At 48.5% G+C, this 20,284-nt stretch overlaps 2 protein-coding genes across 6 annotated transcripts in view; one reads left to right on the forward strand and one right to left on the reverse strand.

Moving 5' to 3' along the window:
* Nucleotides 1-7,730, reverse strand: part of LOC110293874 (speedy protein E4A) — a 9,696-nt gene extending 1,966 nt beyond the window's left edge. The window contains exons 1-5 of one of the 3 annotated variants that reach the window (XM_021161724.1): nt 6,442-6,730; nt 5,787-6,005; nt 3,097-3,155; nt 2,436-2,521; nt 52-220 (exon numbers count right to left, since the gene is read on the reverse strand). In XM_021161724.1, the coding sequence (XP_021017383.1) occupies nt 52-220; nt 2,436-2,521; nt 3,097-3,155; nt 5,787-6,005; nt 6,442-6,655 (747 nt within the window). In that variant the 5' untranslated portion in view covers nt 6,656-6,730. Of the gene's footprint in view, nt 1-51; nt 221-2,435; nt 2,522-3,096; nt 3,156-5,786; nt 6,006-6,441; nt 6,731-7,465 lie in introns of those variants that run through there. The other 2 variants (XM_021161726.1, XM_021161727.1) reach the window with 2 other exon arrangements.
* A 1,757-nt stretch (nt 7,731-9,487) lies between these two features.
* Nucleotides 9,488-20,284, forward strand: part of Znf12 (zinc finger protein 12) — a 20,480-nt gene continuing 9,683 nt past the window's right edge. For 2 of the 3 annotated variants that reach the window (XM_021161721.2, XM_021161723.2), the window contains exons 1-2: nt 16,370-16,549; nt 17,430-17,490. In XM_021161721.2, coding sequence (XP_021017380.1) covers nt 17,476-17,490 — 15 coding nt within the window. In that variant the 5' untranslated portion in view covers nt 16,370-16,549; nt 17,430-17,475. Of the gene's footprint in view, nt 9,548-16,369; nt 16,550-17,429; nt 17,491-20,284 lie in introns of those variants that run through there. The other variant, XM_021161722.2, reaches the window with a different exon arrangement.

The raw sequence follows: 20,284 nt of genomic DNA on the forward strand, positions 1-20,284 counted from the left end.
CCTCCCCCTCCCCTTCCTCCCCCCGCTCCCTCTTCCCTCTCCCCCCCACACCTCTTCACACTCCTCCCGGGACACCCAGATCTTCCAGCCCATGGACCGAATGAACTGAAAGCGCAGTTTGTGGAACATGGGGCGCTGGGCATAGCTCTTCCCATAGAGGAAGTAAAAAATGTCTTGCTTAGGGGCCTGGTTGTCCTCCTCCATGTCATTGGCCAGGTAGCTGTGGAAGGAATCAGGGAGGACCGGGGAGCCATGTTAGCAGGTGATCACAGCCACTGAACAAGTGAGGAGAGACCATAGGCAGAGCCTAGTGCTATCTCTGCAGGCCTCACTGTCAGCTGATTTTACCTTTCCAGTCTCTACCTTCTCTGGATTTGAGCTGTGTGCACACACTGTATTCTGCCTCAGGATAAGCACCCCAGACTCCAGCCTGACCCTGCTTGCCTTCCCTACTGTGGTGGTTTGAATGAAAATGGCCCCCAGGGAGTGGCACTATTAGGAGATGTGGCCTTGCTGGAGGAAGTGTGTCACTTCGGGGGGTGGGGGTGGGGGATGTTGGTTTTTGAGGTCTCAGATCCTCAAGCCACGTCCAGTGTGTCTCTCTCTTCCTCTATCTGCCAATCCAGAGGTAGAAGACTCAGGTACCTCTCCAGCACCATGTCTGGCTGCATAGCACCATGTTTCCCAACCACGATGATACTGGACTAAACCTTTGAACCTGTAAGCCAGGCCCAGTTAAGTGTCTTCCTTTAGGAGGGTTATCTTGGTCATGGTGTCTCTTCACAGCAACGAAACCCTAACAAAGACAACCAATTGATTTTCTCCTTAAAGCTCAACTGACACTTCTGACCTCTCTCTCAGTTCCTTCATACTTTAACACTAAGGATGCGCCTCCTCAGATGTGCTGAACGAATCACTGGAGAAGCAGATGAAGGAGTGAATGTGGTAGATACAGCATTTGCAATACTGACGACTTCACTGACTGAGTACTGTGACAGAAACATCCCCCAAATAAAACCAAATTGAGGTGTCCCTAGAATGCCAATGGGTGTCCACTGTAATGAGATGAGACTGGGGAAAGGGAAGAGATCAGAGGTTAAAACCTATCTCATATTTTTTTTTATTTATGTATATTCTCTCTCTCTCTCTCTCTCTCTCCTCTCTCTCTCTGTGTGTGTGTCCATCCTTGGAGGCAAGAAGAGGGCATCAGACCCCCCCTTGAACTGGAGTCTGTTTTTCTAAAAGAACCGGGTACTTCCTTATCTCCTGAGCTGGCTTTCCAGTTCCTTAAATATGCCTCTTATTTAGAATTAGCTGTGTGTGCATATGAGGGTATGTGCATATGAGTACAGGTGCCCATAGGGGGTGCTGGACCCCTGCAGTGTTGTGAGCCGCCTTTTATGGATGTTGGAAACTGAACTCCAGTCCTTTGCCAGAGTCCTATGATCTCTTAGCCCCTGAGCCATCTCTCCACTCCCCAAGCATCCTATCTGGACAGAATCTCTACACAGTTCTTCTGGAGGCACAAGCTGGCGGGTCCAGCAGGGCAGACAAAAGGTTTTGTTAGTTTGAGGTGCCCTGTTATGTTACTATGGTACCCTTAAAAATCTTTGGCTCAAGAATCCTCCTGTCTCAGCTTCCTGAGTAGCTCAGCTAAACGGAGGCTCCACCTTGCCCTGAGTACAAACTAAGTTTAAGGAGAGGTGATTGTCCCTAGGCACACTGTGTGAAACACCTAGACAGAGCTAAAATGGAGGGTGTAACACTGGCAGGAGCCAAGAAGCAGGGGAGATGCCGGTTGGAGAGGAAGTCCCTAGGAAGATGGCTGAGTTCACACGGGGACTCCAGGTTTAATTGTCAACTTGCTGCTACCTAGAATTATGACGGAAGAAAGACTCAGGGAGATAGTCAAGGAAGGGACACAGGCGCTACCTTAGTGCTTGGGGACACGGTTAATTATCTACGAAGAACTGTGCGTTTCCTGGTTGTCTGCATTCTTGAACGCATGGATGAATGGGGGGCTGGGGGTGCAGCACAATTGAGCATTTAAACACAGCCAGAAGTCAATCTTAACTTTGATTCATGAGACAGAGTCTTGTACTGGGACCTCAGTCTCCCCAGTTAGGCTAGGGAGGCTGCTCTGAACCCCAAATAATCTTCCTTTACATGAACGCCTATCACTAGAATGGCTAACACTCAGCCTATGTACTATGGGCTAGAAATCTGAACACTAGTCTTTGTGTATGTATGGCAAACAACATTATCAACTGGGCCATCTTCCCAGCCCTTCTTAAATTTCTCACTGGTATAAGTTAGCTGTTTTCATTAGTAAAAAATAGTTTGTGGGCATTTATACTACAAGAATAGGTGAGAGGCCCACGTTTTGTGATCCAACACACAGGGCAGTGAGCAATGGGAGGAGGCAAAATACTCACAGAGCCAGGAAGAAGTGGATTGGCCTGTACTGCCAGGAGAAGAGCCCAGCGCGGCTGAAATAAGCTATGACCATAGACAGGAGGTACTGATGGAGAAAGGAGACAAGAGAGGAGCGGTCACACCCTGGAGACAAGGAATGTAGAGACAGAGGAAGGGTGGCTGAGGCAGGCCTGAGGTTCAGAGAGGAGCCTAGAGTTTGGGTGCCTGCAGTGTGGGCAGGGGGTAGGGGATGGAAGGGCACGAGCAGGTGCCCTTGTTGCAGCTGCATGGCTCCCTGAAGCCTGTATGAGCATGGCTGGCTCTGGGTCAGTTCTGAGGGAGGGTTTAGGCCATCAGGGACAAGGAGAAGCTTGTCCAGCTGGAGCAAAGGACCCAGAGAGCTGTGGGGAGAGAAGCAATTCCCAAGGTAAGATGGTGGTCTTGGGCTCAGATCTCAAGGATTCCAGTGAGGCAGGAGCCCCCTGTCCACTCTGTAAGATGCTGCAAGTCCTTGCAGAGAGACACTGGCAGGAGATCAAGGGCCAGGACCGTGTGGCTTCAGATGAAACCACTGAGGGGCAGAGGAGTGTGGATCAGCGGGGTCCCTCCCCATGCAGAACAGGAGCAGGCGGCCAGCTCAGGACAGGAGCAGGAGGCCAAGCTCAGAGCAGGACTCCTCACCTTGTCTGACACCCTCAGCATCTTGTCCCAGGTCAGGAATTTTTTCACCACGGGATCCTCTGTGAAGGAACCACACTTGTTATAGTGTGAACAGGAACAGGCTGGGAGCTGGAGCCAGGAGAACCACCTCCCTGGGGGAGGGTTCAGGTCAGGACCAGTGTGAGACCTGACGTTGTTTGACTAGCCACACCATATCATGTGCGCCAATCTAACAAATATCATGTGCTCTGTGCCATGTGCTGTGTGTGTGTGTGTGTGTGTGTAAATGTCATTCTATCATTTATGTTTCTGTAGGTACCCTTGATTAATGTCAGAAGTGGTGTTGCTGAGATGGGCTTGCCAGGTTGTTTAAGGCAAGGATTTGGAATTTGGGGCTGGAAAAACCATTTAGTGTTCAGTGCTCAATGGGCTCTTTTGTGGGAGCTTGTCTAACAGGGATACTGAGAGAAGTGCAGACCTTGGAGGCCTGGCTTGTGAAACTCCAGGCTCTTTCTTCATGTGAAAATTTTTTGGTTTTTTGGTTTTTAAGAGTCTCTGGTTGCTGGTTATCTAGGGCGGGAGAATTGGCTTTGATTAATAAAAGAGCAACATCACTGTGTTGTAATCTTGTGGGAAGCGTGTTCCTAGGCAGGGACACAGAAGCCATGGTCCAGGAGAAGAGAGGCTGCTGTATCACAAGCTGGTAGCAGAGAGAATCCCCCACGTGGTGGAGGGGCCAAGAACACCAGGAGACCAAGGCCCACAGAATGAACTCACCATGGCTCATGGGTGGTCACAGAGACTGAAGCGGCAACCATGGGTCTTTACTAGGTCTTCTGCAGACCTGTTATAGCTGGTAGCCTGATGTTTTGTGAGATTCTTAACAGTGGGCGTGGAGCCGGGTGGTGGTGGCACATGCCTTTAATCCCAGCAGGCAGATTTCTGAGTTCAAGGACAGCCTGGTCTACAGAGAGAGTTCCAGGACAGCCAGGGCTACAGAGAGAAACCCTGTCTCGAAAAAACCAACCAACCAACCAACCAAAACAAAACAACAACAACAACAACAGTGGGAGTGGAGCTGTCTCTGACTCTTTTGCCTGCATTATGTACCCTTTTCCTCCTACTGGGTTGCCCTGTCCTAGGAAAGTGGGGGGGGGGGGGGGGGGGGGGGGTCTGGGGAGAAGGGAGGGGGGGGGAGTACCTGAGGAGTGGAAGGAGGGGAAACTGAGATGAGGATGTATTGTATAAGAGAAGAAAGGAAAAGACTATCCCAAGTGGTACTGGTTTTGATGATGTGGAAGCTGCAGGACTGAAGGGATTTGGGGGAGATGATGCTGAGTCTGGCACCCTGCAGCAGGGCCAGAGTCCTGACAAGTGACCAGGAGTGGTCACTGGTCAAGCTTCAGACCCAGTTGCAGTAGGGAGCGCCAGGATATTGGAGATGCTAGGACCAGCTGATGACCAATAAAGACTGTAACAGGTGTGGACCTACTAAGTCTATGAGACAAGCAGTGTGCGATGCAGGGGATGGAGCTGAAGGAGTAGGACTTGCTCACGCCCTTTAGAGCAATAAGATTATGAATGATCCCAGATTCCCATAGTTAAACGACTTTGGCTGTTTCCAAGTCATTTTAAAGAGTTAGAATTTTTCAAAAACAGTGAGTCTTTTAAAGGGGACAAAGAGGAAAGGAAAGGTTATGCCTTAAGGTGATATGTTTATGTATCTATCATGTTGACAGAAATCTAGTTAGCTTTTGCTCTCATCTTAACACAGTCCAGGATTACCTGGGGAGTCTCAGTTTGGAGATTATTTCAATCAGTTTGACCCGTGGCCATGTTTTGGAGAAATTTTATGATTGCTAATTTACATAGTGGGCCACTGCCCACTGTGGGCGGTACCATCCCTGAGTAGGTGGTCTTGCTAGCTGGACAGAAGCCAGGAACAAGCCGATAGGCAACATTCTTCTATGGTGTCTGCTTCAGTTCCTGCTTGAAGTCCAGCTCACCCCAGTGATGGATTTTGACATGGAAGCATAAACCAAAATAAACCCCTTCCTCCTTGAGATCCATCTTGTCATGGTGTTTAAAGCAAAGGAAACTAATGGGGAACCTACGGCTAGTTGTAGGAGAGTAAACAGAAGAGGAAGGGACAATGGTCTCATCTGAGACTCCAAAGAGGAGGCACCGAGCAAAGCTTAGAGTATCAGTGGCATGCATATCATATCACACATCAGATATAGTTAATGTGCATGTGGTTCAGGGATCAACCCAGGATCTCGAATGTGCTAAGCAAGATACTTGCAACCAAGCTACCCCTGCATTCTAGGAACAAGATGCTGCAATAGACTGTGACATCCCCTCATTGTACCACATGCACCACTCCATAGGCCAGAAGCACTTATGCTGACAGTCCCATCTGATGTCATATGAGGGTTGGAACATGACTGTGTTGGTGTTTGGGTGAAGATGTCTCAACCCAGCAAAGTAAGAGAGAGCAAAGTGACAGAGGCCTGGTGAGCACCAACCTTCTCGTCTCCTTGTGTCAATTCTAGTTAAGTCCCTGGCACCTGTGTGACCCTAAGAATCGATTAAACATAAGTCACCCAAGCTGACCAAGTGTGGGGCTGTGAGGGCAGCTTTCCCACAGGGAAGAGTGTTGACTAGAAGGTCCCTCATTTGCTTAAGGAGGGAGCTGTGTAGGCGTCTCTTACCGAGCAGCTTGGTGAAGACCTTGTGGTGTTCAGGACGCACTGTAGACACACGTCGCCTCTTCAGCCTCATCCTAAGTCCGCACAGCGTCTCCACTGACCACACCGGCTGGGGATCAGGTTCAAATAGCTCTGCTAGGTCATCTTCAGAATCTGATGACTCGTCCCTCTTCCTCTTTTGGATGCTGGATGGAGGCTGGAGGGTGGCTTCCACCCTTGGTTCTATGTGAAGAAAGCCCGCCCAGTATGAAGCTCAGGCTTTGATGATCTCCACCCTGCCCACTGTACTCCAAACACCCCAAACCTCTTCAGCTGCTGCCTTTCCCTCAAACCACTGTGCAGTTCCCCCCTGGGTGGATAGCCACCTACTCCCTCACCTTATCACTGTCCCCACTCCATATCCCTCAAGATTCTTCCTCATTAGAGAGATACTGTCCCATAAAAAGGAAGTCTCTTTTTGGGTCTCCTCTTCTCTGTCCTGTCTTTGTCTCTTAGTGCCTAACCTCTTTTCTCATTCTACAGAGTCTTAGTCCATGTGACACCTGAGTCTACCACCCTGTCCTCCCTGCCTTCATCCTAGACCCTCTTCCCTTCCTTCCTTCTGTGTCCTCCTCCCTACTGTCTCCCTCTCCCATCTCTTCTCCATCTGTCCCCTCACCTGCCAGTCCTGAGCTCTCCCCATCCACCACCACCCCAGATGAGGGCCTGGTGATGCCAGGCTGAGGGCTCTGTTCCTCAGAACACAATGACAGTTGGCCAGCAGTCACGATTCTCCCAACCTGTATTCCCCCTTCCACAAATCCCAGACTCTGATCTCTCCCACCCTCCTCCTGGACTCTGGCTGAATCCACGCCTGGCGTCCCTTCCCCCATCTAGGGAGAAGTCAAGAGTGGAGGAAAACTCCAAGAAGATGCTGTTGTCCACCGAGCTGCCTGCCACCATGGAGTGTCTCTCCTCCAATCAGGAGGAGCAGATGCCTATGATGTCATCGACCTTCCAATCTAGCAACCAGTTTGAAATGAAACACGTGTAACTGACAGACTGATGTTTCTGCTTGTTCTGAGGATTAGGGGTCACCCTGTCTCTTACACTCATCCCTTTTCCAAGACCATTCTCCTTGTTTGTCCTCTCTGCAATATATATACTGTTTTCTCTTCACTGATCCCTGAAACGTGGTAGATTCTCCGTTCCTCTGTCTATCCCCATTTGCAACCTCAGTCTCTTCCCCATTATACATCATTTCTCCATTTGGATAAAACTTTTTTCCTTTTTAAAAACTTAATTATTGGGATAGCATTTGAAATGTAAATGAAGAAAATACCTAATATAAATAAATAAGTAAATAAATAGTAACAAAAAACTTCATTAAATATACTCTTTTTCTTTGTGTTTTTTGTTTTGTTTAAGACAGGGTTTCTCTGTATATCTCTGTTTGTCCTGGGACTTGCTCTATAGACCAGGCTGGCCTCAAACTCAGAAATCTGTCTCCTGAGGAAAACATCTTTTCATAATCCTTCATCCCCCTTCATGCTCTGTAAGTTTTCACTCTATGTGGCATCCACATGCCTGCCACTTGCCTGCCCTCTCCTTCTCCTGGCATCCAGAGCCCTGAGATCCTCACTCCTATGACCTTCCTCCTTCCTGCCACCCACTCACATCTCTTCTCACCCTGGTAACTTCACCTGATAATCCTGGGATACCGTCATCCATCACTGGTGAGGCCATCGTGGTGCTCAGCTGGGGACACTGTTCCCCAGACTGTGAGGAAATTTCACTGGCATCCATAGCTCTCTTCCCTCCTTTCTATGAATCCTAGACTCGTGTCTCCCCTGCCTTCCTCCTGGACTCTGGCTGAATCCACTCCTGGGTCTTCCTGTCGTCTAGGGAGAAGTCGGTTGTGAGGAGAGCCCTGAGAAGGTGTTTGTCCACCTTGCTGCCTAGCTCCACAGAGTTTGGCTCTTCCAATCAGGAGGGGCGGAAGCCCGTGAGGTCATCGGCCTTCCAACCTGGCAACTGGTTTGAAAGACAAAATGTGTTAACTGATGATCTGATAGGTTCCGAGGATGAATGTGCAGGTTTGGAAATCTAGAGTTGGAGAATGCAGTGGGGGTTCTAAAGAAAGCAAGAACACTAGAGATGAACAGAGCAGGGTAGGGTATGTGAGGGGCTTGTGAGGGACATGATGGAGATCTGACATGGCAGGGTGGTATCAGGCAGGAAGTTCTTCTCTGATGGCACCTTTGAACCATGCTCCTGGCTGGCGAGTGCTACCCACGGTTGTTGTGCCCATATGAGCATGAGGACCTCAGAGGAAAGTTGAGCCTGGCCTTCTCCCCCTGGCATTTCTGTGCCTTGCTGGGCCTGCTCCTCTAAAGTTTCCATTTGTCCCTTGGTGCATAATGCTCTTTAACCCATGAGGAAGTCTTCCAATTCTGTAACTCCTAAAATCTAGTGGGGCCCTTGGGTGTAGAAGATGGCAGCTAATGGTGGATTTTTTTTTTTCTGCCTGTGCAAACAATGAAGCCTCAGGATTCAAACTGACTCTTCCGGCTGATCAAGTTTACAAAGAGAGGAAATATATACAATAACAATCTCTGGATTTAGATCTTTGGGAAAGAGGCCAGTCCTGAGGCTCGCTGGTAAATGGAGTGTTTCCAGCCATGGAGGAGGGGGTGATCCTGAGCAGAAGGGTGGCATCCTTTAGCAGAAAGAGCTGATGTTCAGTGCCTATTCTATTTCTATTTCTGTTCTGTGATTACATATTCTGATTAAAAAGCAACCAAGTGAAGAAAGGGGTTTACTTCAGCTGCTAAATCCAGGTTACTGCCCATCATTGTGAAGTCAAGGCAGTGTCAAATGGCAAGGCACATCACGTCTGCAGAGAGACACAAAGGCACATATGCTCACACATTTTTTTGTGCTCAGCTTGGCTCCTTTATTCTTAAACCGTTCTGAATCCCCTTCCCAGGGAATAGTACTACCCATAGTGGGCTGGTCCTTCTCACATCAATCAATGTAATTGAGGGGCTCCTCAACAGACTTGTCCAAAGGACAATCCACTCCTTTCCCAGCTGATCCTAGATTGTGTCAAGTGGACAATTAAATCTAACCATTATAGTATCCAAGGAGGCAACCCAAGATAGGGCACAGGACAGAGGACCAGAAAGAATCAAGGTGCCAAGGGTACTCACTGTCTCAGTTAGGGTTTTACTGCTGTGAACAGACACCATGACCAAGGCAAGTCTTATAAAGAACAACATTTAATTGGGGTTGGCTTACAGGTTCAGAGGTTCAGTCCATTGTCAACAAGGTGGAAGCATGGCCACATCCTGGTTGGCATGGTGCAGGAGGAGCTGAGGATTCTACACCTTCATCCCAAGGAAGCCAGAAACAGACTGAGCATCCTCAGGCAGCTAGGAGGAAAGTCTCCAAGCCCACCCCCACAGTGACACGCTTCCTCCAACAAGGCCACATGTTCTAATAGTGCCACTCCCTAGGCCAAGCATATATAAACCATCACAGGCACTCAGTCACAGATCAAGTATAGTCATCATACAGTGGAAGGTGCAACTAGTAGCCAGGGGTCCAGTTGATGCCACCTTCTCTGTCCTTACTAGTGGCTTACAAGCATCCATCCTCTGCCTGCTGTGGTAACATGCAAGGATACATGTCTGTTGACATTTGGAGGCGTGGTCACAGTCATGACATTCCTGCTTCTGCTGCATGCTGAGAACTTAAGAACAGGACACGCTGAGCGGTGGCAGGTACTGGGTGGGATGTCCCCAGCCACAGAACTGCTTCTCACAACCCACCTCTGCTTTAGCCTCAATTTAACATGCTTTTCTGACCAACCCACAAACATCTTCCCAAGTCTTTCTGCTCTGTTTTTACGCCTAATGTTTAACTTTTAAACCTGACTAAAAGCAGCCTATGGTAACCATGCCACAGTCTGAATACTATGCTGTCCCTAAAATTCCTTTACAGCATTAGTTAATACATTATTATCTTGTTTGTTTGTTTGTTTGCTGTTGTTTCTTTGTCTGTTGCTATGGTCAATGCTTCAAGGAAAGCAACTCAAGGGAGAAAGGATGATTCTGACTTGGCTCAGGGTATGGTCTATCATGGCAGCCGATTCCAGCTGCAACAGCTTGAAGTAAGTATCTGGTCACACTGCATCCACAGTCAGGAAGCAGAGAGTGGATGGCACATGATGGTTTTTAAGCCCCCCTTTTCCACCTTAGATAGCCTAGTATCCCCTGTCTAGAGAATAGACCTGCCCACAATTAAGATGAGTTGTCTGACACCAGTTAATGCAAGATAATTCTAGAGTGGTGGTAACTCTGACTATCACAGTCCCAGAGCCTCAGAGCAACTGGGCATGGTGGCTCATGTCTATGACCCTAGCTCTGGGCAGGGGCAGGGGCAGGGGCAGGGGCAGGGGCAGGGGCGTGGGGGCAGGGAGGCGGGGAGGCAGGGGCAGGGAGGCAGGGAGGCAGGGAGGCAGAGGCAGGGAGGCAGGGGTAGGGAGCAGGGGCAGGGAGGCAGGGGCAGGGAGGCAGGGGCAGGGAGGGGAAGCAGGGGCAGAGAGGGGAGGCAGGGGCAGGGAGGGGAGGCAGGGGCAGAGAGGGGAGGCAGGGACAGAGAGGGGAGGCAGGGACAGAGAGGGGAGGCAGGGGCAGAGAGGGGAGGCAGGGGCAGAGAGGGGAGGCAGGGGCAGAGAGGGGAGGCAGGGACAGAGAGGGGAGGCAGGGGCAGAGAGAAGAGGCAGAGGCAGAGAGAGAGAGAGGCAGAGGCAGAGAGAGGCAGAGGCAGAGGCAGAGGCAGAGGCAGGAGATGGCTCAGCAGTTAAAAGCACTGACTGCTCTTCTGAAGCTCCTGAGTTCAAATCCCAGCAACCACATAGTGGCTCACAACCATCTGTAACGGGATCTGATGCCCTCTTCTGGTGTGTCTGAAAACATATAATAAATAAATAAAAGGAAAAAAAAAAAAGAGGCAGAAGCAGGAGGGTCTGGTCTACATAGTGAGTTCCAAGCCAGACAAAGATACATACTGAGGCCCTGTGAAAAGACACAAAACCAAAATACAAAATATTTACGAGTTTCTTGGCAGAACATAATACAAATGGCCTCTTGTGCAATTTCCAATAAGCGTCTCATTCCCACTTGAAACTTCTGAGTGCAGTCTACACTGAGTATCTCCTGGAAGCCTGATGTGTTGAACTCACTCAGGATCTCTCTCCTAGCTGGGCTTACAACATCCTTAAACTTCTTTACTGGAAAGCTCAGGACTCTCGAATTTCTCTTTCAAGCCAGCTCCACAGGTTCGGAAACCACAAGGTCAGTTCTATCACAGCAATGGCCCCACCTTCCTGGCATCAGTTTGCTCTGTGAGTTGCTTTTCTATACCTGTGACACTGTACCTGAAACAGGAACATTGTGTTTGATCTCAGCATTTCAAGGGTTCTGTGCATGCTTTGTGAGGCAGATCATCACAGTGGCATCTGTGTGGTCGTGGGCAGCTGCTCACTGCACAGCAGACAGAGGGACCACAGCCCCAGGAAATCCTCCCTGCTCCCACTGAACCTACTTCTTCCACCCAGGGCCCATGCTGTATGCTCCCAGGACCTCCTCAAAGTGCGCCATCAGAGGACACTGTTGGGACAAAATATTTGACCAATGCAACTTCAGAAAACAAGGGTTTATTTGAGCTCACAGATGGCAAGCTATAGTCTGCCATGGCAAAGGGGCAGTGGAAATAGTGTGAGGGGTCACATCGCCAAGACCCTAAGTCCATGAGAAGGCACTACCCATTTCAAGGTGGATATTCCTGCCTCAGGAAAACCTTTCAGGAAACTCCCTTGAAGACATACCTACTGGTGTGTGGCTGTGGTGGTCAGTGCTAACTGCCAATTTGACAGACTCTAGAATCACCTAGAAGACATGCCTACAAGGCAGACCTGTGAGGGATTATCCAGGTTGGGATGATCTTCTGGCAAGCCTGTGCAGAGTTACCTTAAAAAAATAAAATTATCTATTTTATGTATGTGACTACACTGTCGCCATCTTCAGATACCAGAAGAGGGCGTCAGATCTCATTACAAATGGTTGTGAGCCACCATGTGGGTGCTGGGAATTGAACTCAGGACCCGTGGAAGAGCAGACAGTGCTCTTAATCACTGAGCCATCTCTCCAGCCACAGAGCTATCTTGATTAGGTTTGTTGAGTTAGGAAGATCCAGTCAACTGCAGGTCACTGTTTCCCTGGGTTGGGATCCTGGACTATACAGACAGAGAGAGCAAAGTTAAGCATCGTCACCCCTCATCACTGTCTGCCTCCTGGTTTGTAAATGCAATGTGACCAGCTGCTTCAAGCTCCTTCCGGTTTGGCTTCCCCAGTGTCATGAACCACTTTGAATAATGAGCTGAAGAAGCCTTCTTTCCCGTAAGTGGCTTTGTTATCTAAGCCACATGAAAAGAAACTAAGGCAGTCTTTTAGGTGGCTTTAAATCCAGTCAAGTTGATAATTTAGATTCAACATTTTACCACCCAAGTAGGTAGTAGCTACCGACAGATGCTGAACTACAGAGGTTGACAGCAAATGTTACCTACCTATGGCCTAGAGCCGTGAGCCTTAAGAGGGATAGGAAGGGTAATTACAGAAAGATTTCTTTTTTTATTTTTTTGTTTTTTTTTTGTTTTTTGAGACAGGGTTTCTCTGTGTAGCCCTGGCTGTCCTGGAACTCACTCTGTAGACCAGGCTGGCTTTGAACTCAGAAATCTGCCTGCCTCTGCCTCCCAAGTGCTGGGATAAAAGGCATGAGCCACCACTGCCCAGCGAAAGATTTCTTTAAAAAAAAAAAAAGACTTATTTATTTATTTTATTGTACAGTGTAGCTATACAGATGGTTGTGAGCCATCATGTGGTTGCTGGGAATTGAACTCGGGACCTCTGCTTGATTGGGCCCTGTTCACTCCAGCCCAAAGATTTATTTATTATTATATGTAAGTACACTGTAGCTGTCTTCAGACATCAGAAGAGGTCCTCAGATCTCATTAAGGATGGTTATGAGCCACCATGTGGGTGCTGGAATTTGAACTCAGGACCTTCGGAAGAGCAGTCAGTGCTCTTAACCGCTGAGCCATCTCTCCAGCCTCCCAGAAAGATTTCTTAAGTGCTTGTTTCTCACACACAAACACTCATTGAGGAAAATCTGCTGGAGTATGGGAGATTTTTGTTTTCCCTGACTTTAAGACCATATGGCTTTGAAATGTGTTTATATTGGTTTCCATGGTAGTTTTATATTTTGAATTGATTTGTTATTGTTGTTTGTTTTATGAGTGTGTACACAGAACACATGGGAGGTCATAGGACAGCTCTGGGGAGTTAGTTCTTTCCTTCCACTGTGGCTTCTGGGAACTGAAGTCCAGTTGTCAGGCTTACATGGCATCTAGCTGACCCTCTGTGGCAATTTATAAAGATTGAAAAATACATATGGCCAGTGTGTGTGTATGTGTGTGTGTGCACGCGCGCGCACGTGCACATGCATGTGAGTGTGTATGTGAACACATGTGTGTACATGTGTGAGTATATGTGTATGTGCATGTGTGTGCACAAGTGCCTGTGTGTGTATATGTTTGGAGACCCCAGGCACCAAATACTCTGAACTGGAGTTACAGGTGTTATAATCTGACAGACATTGGTGCTGGGAGCTGAACTCAGGTTCTCTGAGCACCAGGAAGAGCAGTCCGTGCTCTTTAACTGCTTAGCCATCTCTCCAGCCCTAATCCTTATTGTTTGTTAAAATGCCTTAGAAAGTTGGGAATGATAGCGCAGGACTGTCATCACAGCTGCTCAGGATTGCAGAGTCAAGGCCAGCATGGGCTCCAGGGTAGCTTCAAGCCAGCTTGGTGAGCCAACTTAAAAGAGAAATGAAACAGAAAAGGGCTAGATGTAGCTTACTGGTCAAGTGCTTGTATAGCATGTTCAAGGCCAGCCGGGCAGTGGTGGTGCACGCCTTTAATCCCAGCATTTGGGAGGCAGAGGCAGGCAAATCTCTGAGTTCGAGGCCAGCCTGGTCTACAGAGTGAGTTCCAAGACAGCCAGGGCTAAATAGAGAAACCCTGTCTTGAAAAACCAAAACAAACAAACAAACAAAAAACCAAACATGTGTAAGACTGTAGGTAAACACATACACACAGTGACATACACATACATACAGACATGTACATACATGCAGACATACCATACACACAGACACACACATACATGCAGACACACAGACACACACACACATATTCTTCTGGAGCAGATGAAATGACCAGCTCTCTTTCAAGGGTATTTAGTTGAGTATAGAACACTATTATATAGTATTGAATGACTATTAATGTTAATAATAAGCCTTTATTTTGAGCACCCATCTTATTTCCTTTAAGGAAGCTAATTATTCGCTTCCATAATCTGTAGCTGCTAATCTCTTCCTGGGTGTGTTAGGCAGAAGGCCATTAGCCAATCAGTTTGTTGAGCTGCCCTCAGGGCAACCAGAGTGTCTTCTTAGAAGCTCAGCCTCTTCCAACACTCCAGTCCCCCTGAGGAAGCTGCCCAACATTCACAGATGCTTGCTGTTGAAGTGTGTTCCAAGGGAAGCAGCCATTTCCCCCCATGCTGCAACCTTAGGCTCCATGAAAGGTTTCTCTCAGGCAGTCGTTGCCTACCTTCCATCCTTATCATCATTCAGCAGGCGAGCTGTGCTATGAGGAGAAGATGAGCCGGGAAAACAAAGACTGACTGCAGGACCTACACGGACTCCAGATGGCCCAACTGGTTGAGTGCCTCCTTGGCTACTCAATTTGCATCTGAGCAGAGCAGAAGCATCTCAGCCTGCTGACTGCTTGTTCCATGTTTGTACAAACCGAAATATTTTCTTTTCCTTTTTTTTTTAATTTATTTTTTTATTTATATGAGTACATTGTCACTGTCTTCAGACACACCAAAAGAGGGCATCAGATCCCTTTACAGATGGTTGTGAGCCACCATGTGGTTGTTGAGAATTGAACTCAGGACCTTTGGAAGAGCAGTCAGTGCTCTTAACCCCTGAGCCATCTCTCCAGCCCCTTTTCTTAATACAAAAATTATATGAGCTTGAATGTCCTCACTGCAAGCAAGGAATTCCTTTTCTGAAAGGCCTGAGTCCCATCTGTGCAATGTAAACCTTGAGAAAAGAGTTCCTATCTGCCTGTCAGCTGGGGAGTTTAGCCCAGGCCCCTCATTCAGAGACGTAACTCCCTGCTTGCCACGGGGAAGGGGAGCTTTTGGTTCATGAGATAGGAGCCAGCTCAGGTGGGCACCTCAGTTACCAGGTGAGGTGAGAACCTGGGAGAAGGTGCCCCATGGCAGTGCAGACCTTCTGAGGAGGAGGGCTCACCCTTTCTCCTGAGACCATGTGTACCCTGCAGCATCTGAGAGGGATTCCTGATGCTTCTGTCTCCTGCTGGTTGCTCAGCAGTTTATCTAGGGTTGGCTCCAAGGTGCTTGGTGCTTCTGGGATGAAAATGTTACTCTCTGCATCGGCGCGGAGAACTTTCTGTGTTGGTAGACTTTGTTATTAGTTTTGACGCCAACGTCTTTATGAAGAATTAGACCAAGACCACTGCTGCATTAGTTCTGTAAGAAGTCGATGGAATGTTCATTGTATTGTACCATCGTTGAAAACTGTCATTGTCGCCTGGCCCCAAATGTCACCTTTCAGAGGTCACTTTACAGAGAGCTATTTTCTTCTTTCTGCGAGTTCTTTCTGGTTCTCTTTTTAGTTTCTGTGCATTAGATGTGTGATCTAGAAACCCATCATTTGTGTTTTCTCTTCCTTCCTTTTTTGCATCTGCAGCTTTTGTTGTGTCTCCATCAACTTTGGAAGCAGATAGGACAAGAGCACTTTTGCATTATTCAGGAGGGCAGGTGAAATCTGAGAGGAATTGACTAACCATAGGGTTCCACGTTTGAGCATTGTCGCCCGACTGCAAACATCGAGTTGGAGAAGTCGTTTGACAAACACGTTTTTTCTCCCTTTCTAATGTGTACCTTCTGGTGCTTTTAGTACTTTTATGCATTTGTTGTATGATCCGGCAAAACCACTGTTTTTGTCTTCTTTCTTTTAAAAGAGGTGGTAGACACTTCTTATACTTAAATGTTTGATGGAAACTTCTAGCACTTCAGTTAAACAGAGAGTGACACATTTTTTTTCTCTCTCTCTCTTTCATCTGTTAGAATCTGCCTTTTATCCAAAAGCACCAAGCTGGGAGAGGTTTGGGTAAATGGATATAACCCCTCAGGCCATTCCTGGAGGTTCAAAGTGAGGAAAATCGGAAAATCACGAAGGTTACTGTTGCTCTCAGCTCCGTACCCACAAGCTGCTGAAACGAGGAGGAGACTTGTGCGACGATCCCTGGAAGCCTAAGAGTTCTGGCCGGCCCCTCCCGAAGGATGAGAGGAAGACCACAGGGACCAGCCCAGTGGCAAGGCGCTGCTGCGCGTGCGCACTTCTGTTTGTGTGCATGCTCGCGCAAGCGCACGTCCGCTGCGCTGGCCTGGCTTCCTGCGGTCTGTGTCTCTACGCTCGCAGCTTTGACTTGCGCGAGCTGGTGTCGCGAGCCTGCGGGCCGAGGCCGGTGCGTCCGGATCGGCAGCAGGCGAACGCAGCTTTGCAGGCCGGGGAGGCCGAGGACCGGGCTGACGGGGGCAGCGAGACCCGGGCCCGGTGCGGCCTCCTAGGTGAGGCCTGAGGGTGCAGATCGCGGCCGTGAGAGGGAGGCTGGGTCCGTCTGATGGCTTGCAGGGGGGCCTGAGACCGCTTGCCAGGCCTGAGCGATCAACGCCTGCGCGATGCCTCGGCCCCCCCCCCCCCCCCCCCCCCGTCCTCAGCGTGCAGGATCCGGGACGGTGGCAGTGGTCGTGTTGATGGCTTTGGGCTGCCTAGATGGCCCCCTCGGGCATGCAGGCATAGGAGCGGTCAGCTCAGTGACCTGAGCTGCAGAGGCGCTGTCCAAACTCCTACCTCACTTGACATCTCTGTCTCCCATTGCTTCCAAGTCTCATGATGTTACTGGGCACCATCGGCACCCTTGCTGTGCCTGTTAGTTTTCCTGAGCCTCTCCCTGCAGCATCCTGTGGTCTAGTTCAGGAAAAGTTTGTGTTTGCGTCTGTTCATAGGGGAAGACTGTGGGTCTGCGATGGTGGTGACATAACCGAGGTCACGCAGAGGGTTTGTTAGTGGGAGTGCTAAGTCCCGGGCTGGCAGCGTTCCTTTTGTCGTATTAAAGTTGTGATCAAAGTATCACGTAATTTTATATAAATACAGTTCCCACCAGGTTAACTTGTTTTCAGAGCAGCTTGCGAGTATTCCTTTGTATCCCTTAGTAAATGGCAATTATTTAACTAGCATTTCTTGTTCATTTCTTGTTAATTCACCTCGACAGCTGCACTCTTTCATTCCCCCAAGTCCCAACCCACGGTTGCAATTATCCAGTCCTTTCTGACAGCCAGTGAGACCACCATCCCTCCGGTTTTCTTCTGGGAATGTTCTAGGAGGTTTTTGTGCAGGATTCCCCTTTTTCCATGCCCACTCATAATGACGTTGTTTTTCCTTCCCCAGACCCGACTGCATTAGTCCTTCTACAGACTTCCTACTGCATCGGAAGATGAATACATCCTTAGTAAGTCTGGCTTTGTTTCCGTTGTCCAGCTTGGTTTACTACACTTGAAGAGGCAAAGGACAGATCAGACTTTAAAGGGGAAAATAGATACAACAGAAAGAGATAAAAGAACCACACAAAACAGTAGTGGACAGTAGTAAGCACTGGTTGAGTGCATATCTGTAGGTGGTATAGCCCATACCAAGTCCTCAGGATGCTGTAGTTGACACCTTGACCATATTAAGAGATGAGCCTATGGACCTGCCTGTCGGGATTGTCTTGATCATATTCGTTGATGTAAGAAAACCCCTCTGGGCATCCTGGACAGCATAAACTGGAGAAAGAGACTTGAGTACCAGCAAACATGTCTTCCTCCCTCTCTTGTTTCCTGATTGTGGATTTGATGTGGCTCCTGCTGCCTTGGCTTATGATGGGCTGTACTCTTGGATCTCCAGTGGTATTCTAACACACACACACACACACACACACACACACACACACACACACGTTCTATTGACCTGTCTGTCTCTAGCAGTCTCTGTGGATTCCTCTGTCTGTTTCTGTGCTGTCTGTCTTGCTGCCCTGTTCCTGGATTTAGAATGTCTCCTGCTCCCACGTGGATCTTTTGCCCTACTTACCTCTGGCCCTCCTGGCTTTCCCCAGCAGCTCTGTGTTGGTTTACCTGTGGGTCAGCCAGCGCCTGCTGAGCATCTCTGGAGTATGTCCAGACAACACCTAACCGACCCATGCATCCGAGTGTTTTGTTCGCCTGTCGTAGTACCGTCCCCACCTAACGGACCTATGTATTTGAGTGGTCTGTACTCCTGTTGTTGTACCGTCCCCACCTAACGGACCCATGCATCCGAGTGGTCTCTCCGCCTGTCGTTGTACCATCTCCTGTTCTTCCCTTTTGTTGTTCCACTGCCCTGCCTGGAACTTTCCGAGGATGCAATGCGTTCAGATCCATTTTTCACTACCGTATTCACTTTTCTCTTATGGTCTGTGTAGTTTCTCTTTGTTTGGTTTGTTTCAATTTCTTTGTTTTTGCGTCATTGCTCGGTTCGAAAAGGGTATGTAGCTCAGGCGGCCCTGGAAATCTTCAGCCAGGGTTAAAGGCATATGCCACCATCCCTGGCCCTGGTGATGACTTTCAATGACCACGATGTTCAGTGGCAGACCCACTTGATTTTTTTCTACCCTCAAATACCCTTTCTTCCCCTTGGCTAGAGTTACTTGTTAATTAGGAGTCATTTATTTGCTGGCAGATGCCATTGTACTCTCCTAGGCTTTGGCATTCACCAAAGAGTCGAGTCTTCCTTCCCAGCGGCTCAGTCAGGTCACCTTAGTGGGAGAGTCCCAAATAGAGACACACAGATTGGGGAAGAAGACAGTGCTAAGTTTATCCTCAGTGTGCTCTCAGTAAAGAGCTGGCCTCTGGGTGCTTTTAAAATGAGAGAAGTTCATCTACCTGAAGACAGATTCTGTCAGCTCATATTCACGTAGCCATAGATCTGTGGTCTTGTTTGATCTTACTGTTTGGGTTTGGTTTTTTGTTTGTTTGTTTGTTTGTTTTTGCTTTTGTTTGTTTGTTTGTTTGAATTATTTGTGGGTGTCACATGCCATGTTGGGTGTGTGGAGGTCAAAAGACAAGGTTTAGGGAGTCAGGTTGTAAGGATTGAACTAGTTACCAGGTTTGGTGGCAAGCACCTTCACCTGCTAAGCCATCTCGCTGGCCCTCGTGTTTTCCTTTATAAGGCGCTGGCATCTACATTTCTTTTCCAGAGCAATGATTTCATGTTTTTCTCTCCCGAAAACAGCTCACAGGTCACAGGCTTGAAGCATCTTTGTCGTGTGGTTAATGTATATTTATCATAGTATACACTCGATAACTGATAATGTAGGTACCACTGGAATCTACTTCACTGTGCTAAGTGCCTCCCACAGAGTCCGTGGTGCCTGCCAGTGTTGGCAGGAAGCAGTTGTCAGGCTGATGTGTTTGTGAGTGAAACAGTTTATGCAAAAGTTAAGCACTGAAAGGTAGTTTGGGGAGCTGGGGCGTGGCTCAGTGGTTAAAGTGTCTGCCCCACGAGTGTGTAGACTGACGTTTAGATTTTCAGAAACCCATAAGAAATGCCAGGTGGGTGTGTCAGCCTGCCTGTAGTGACAGCCATGGAAGGAGGCAGCAAGGGGATTGTGAGAGCAAGTTGGCTAGGAAGGTGACCCTAGCCGTGTCACCACGTTCTGAGATAGATTGAGAGGCTGTGCAGTGCAGAATATTGAAGCACGGGGCGTGTATGTCTAGAGTGCAGGGACTCGGACGAGCCGTAATAACTCGGGAAGCGTTGGTACATAGAGGGAAATTAAACTGTCCATGAATCCAGGGAGGCTCTCCATCATAGCAGTCAGTGCTCTGGGCACTTGGGTACACGAGGAAGAGCCAGGGAAGTAAGTAAGTAAGGGGTGGGGGCACCCACTTTGTTCCTATACAGGAGACAAGATGGAGGGCGTTTGGAAGAGCAGGGTGCACCCAGGACTGCATGGGTGTCCCTTGGGCCTGGGCACCTAAGTGGTGGGAACTTCTGTGGATTTTGCATTTGAAGCCTGCTGCTGCCTCTGCTCCTCCTCCTCCTTTTCTTTTCTTCTTCTTCTTCTTCTTCTTCTTCTTCTTCTTCTTCTTCTTCTTCTGCTTCTGCTTCTGCTTCTGCTTCTGCTTCTGCTTCTGCTTCTGCTTCTGCTTCTGCTTCTTCTTTCTTCTTCTTTCTTCTTCTTTCTTCTTCTTTCTTCTTCTTTCTTCTTCTTCTTTCTTCTTCTTTCT

This window comes from Mus caroli, chromosome 5 (genome assembly GCF_900094665.2).
Source record: "Mus caroli chromosome 5, CAROLI_EIJ_v1.1, whole genome shotgun sequence".
Lineage (NCBI taxonomy): Eukaryota > Metazoa > Chordata > Mammalia > Rodentia > Muridae > Mus > Mus caroli.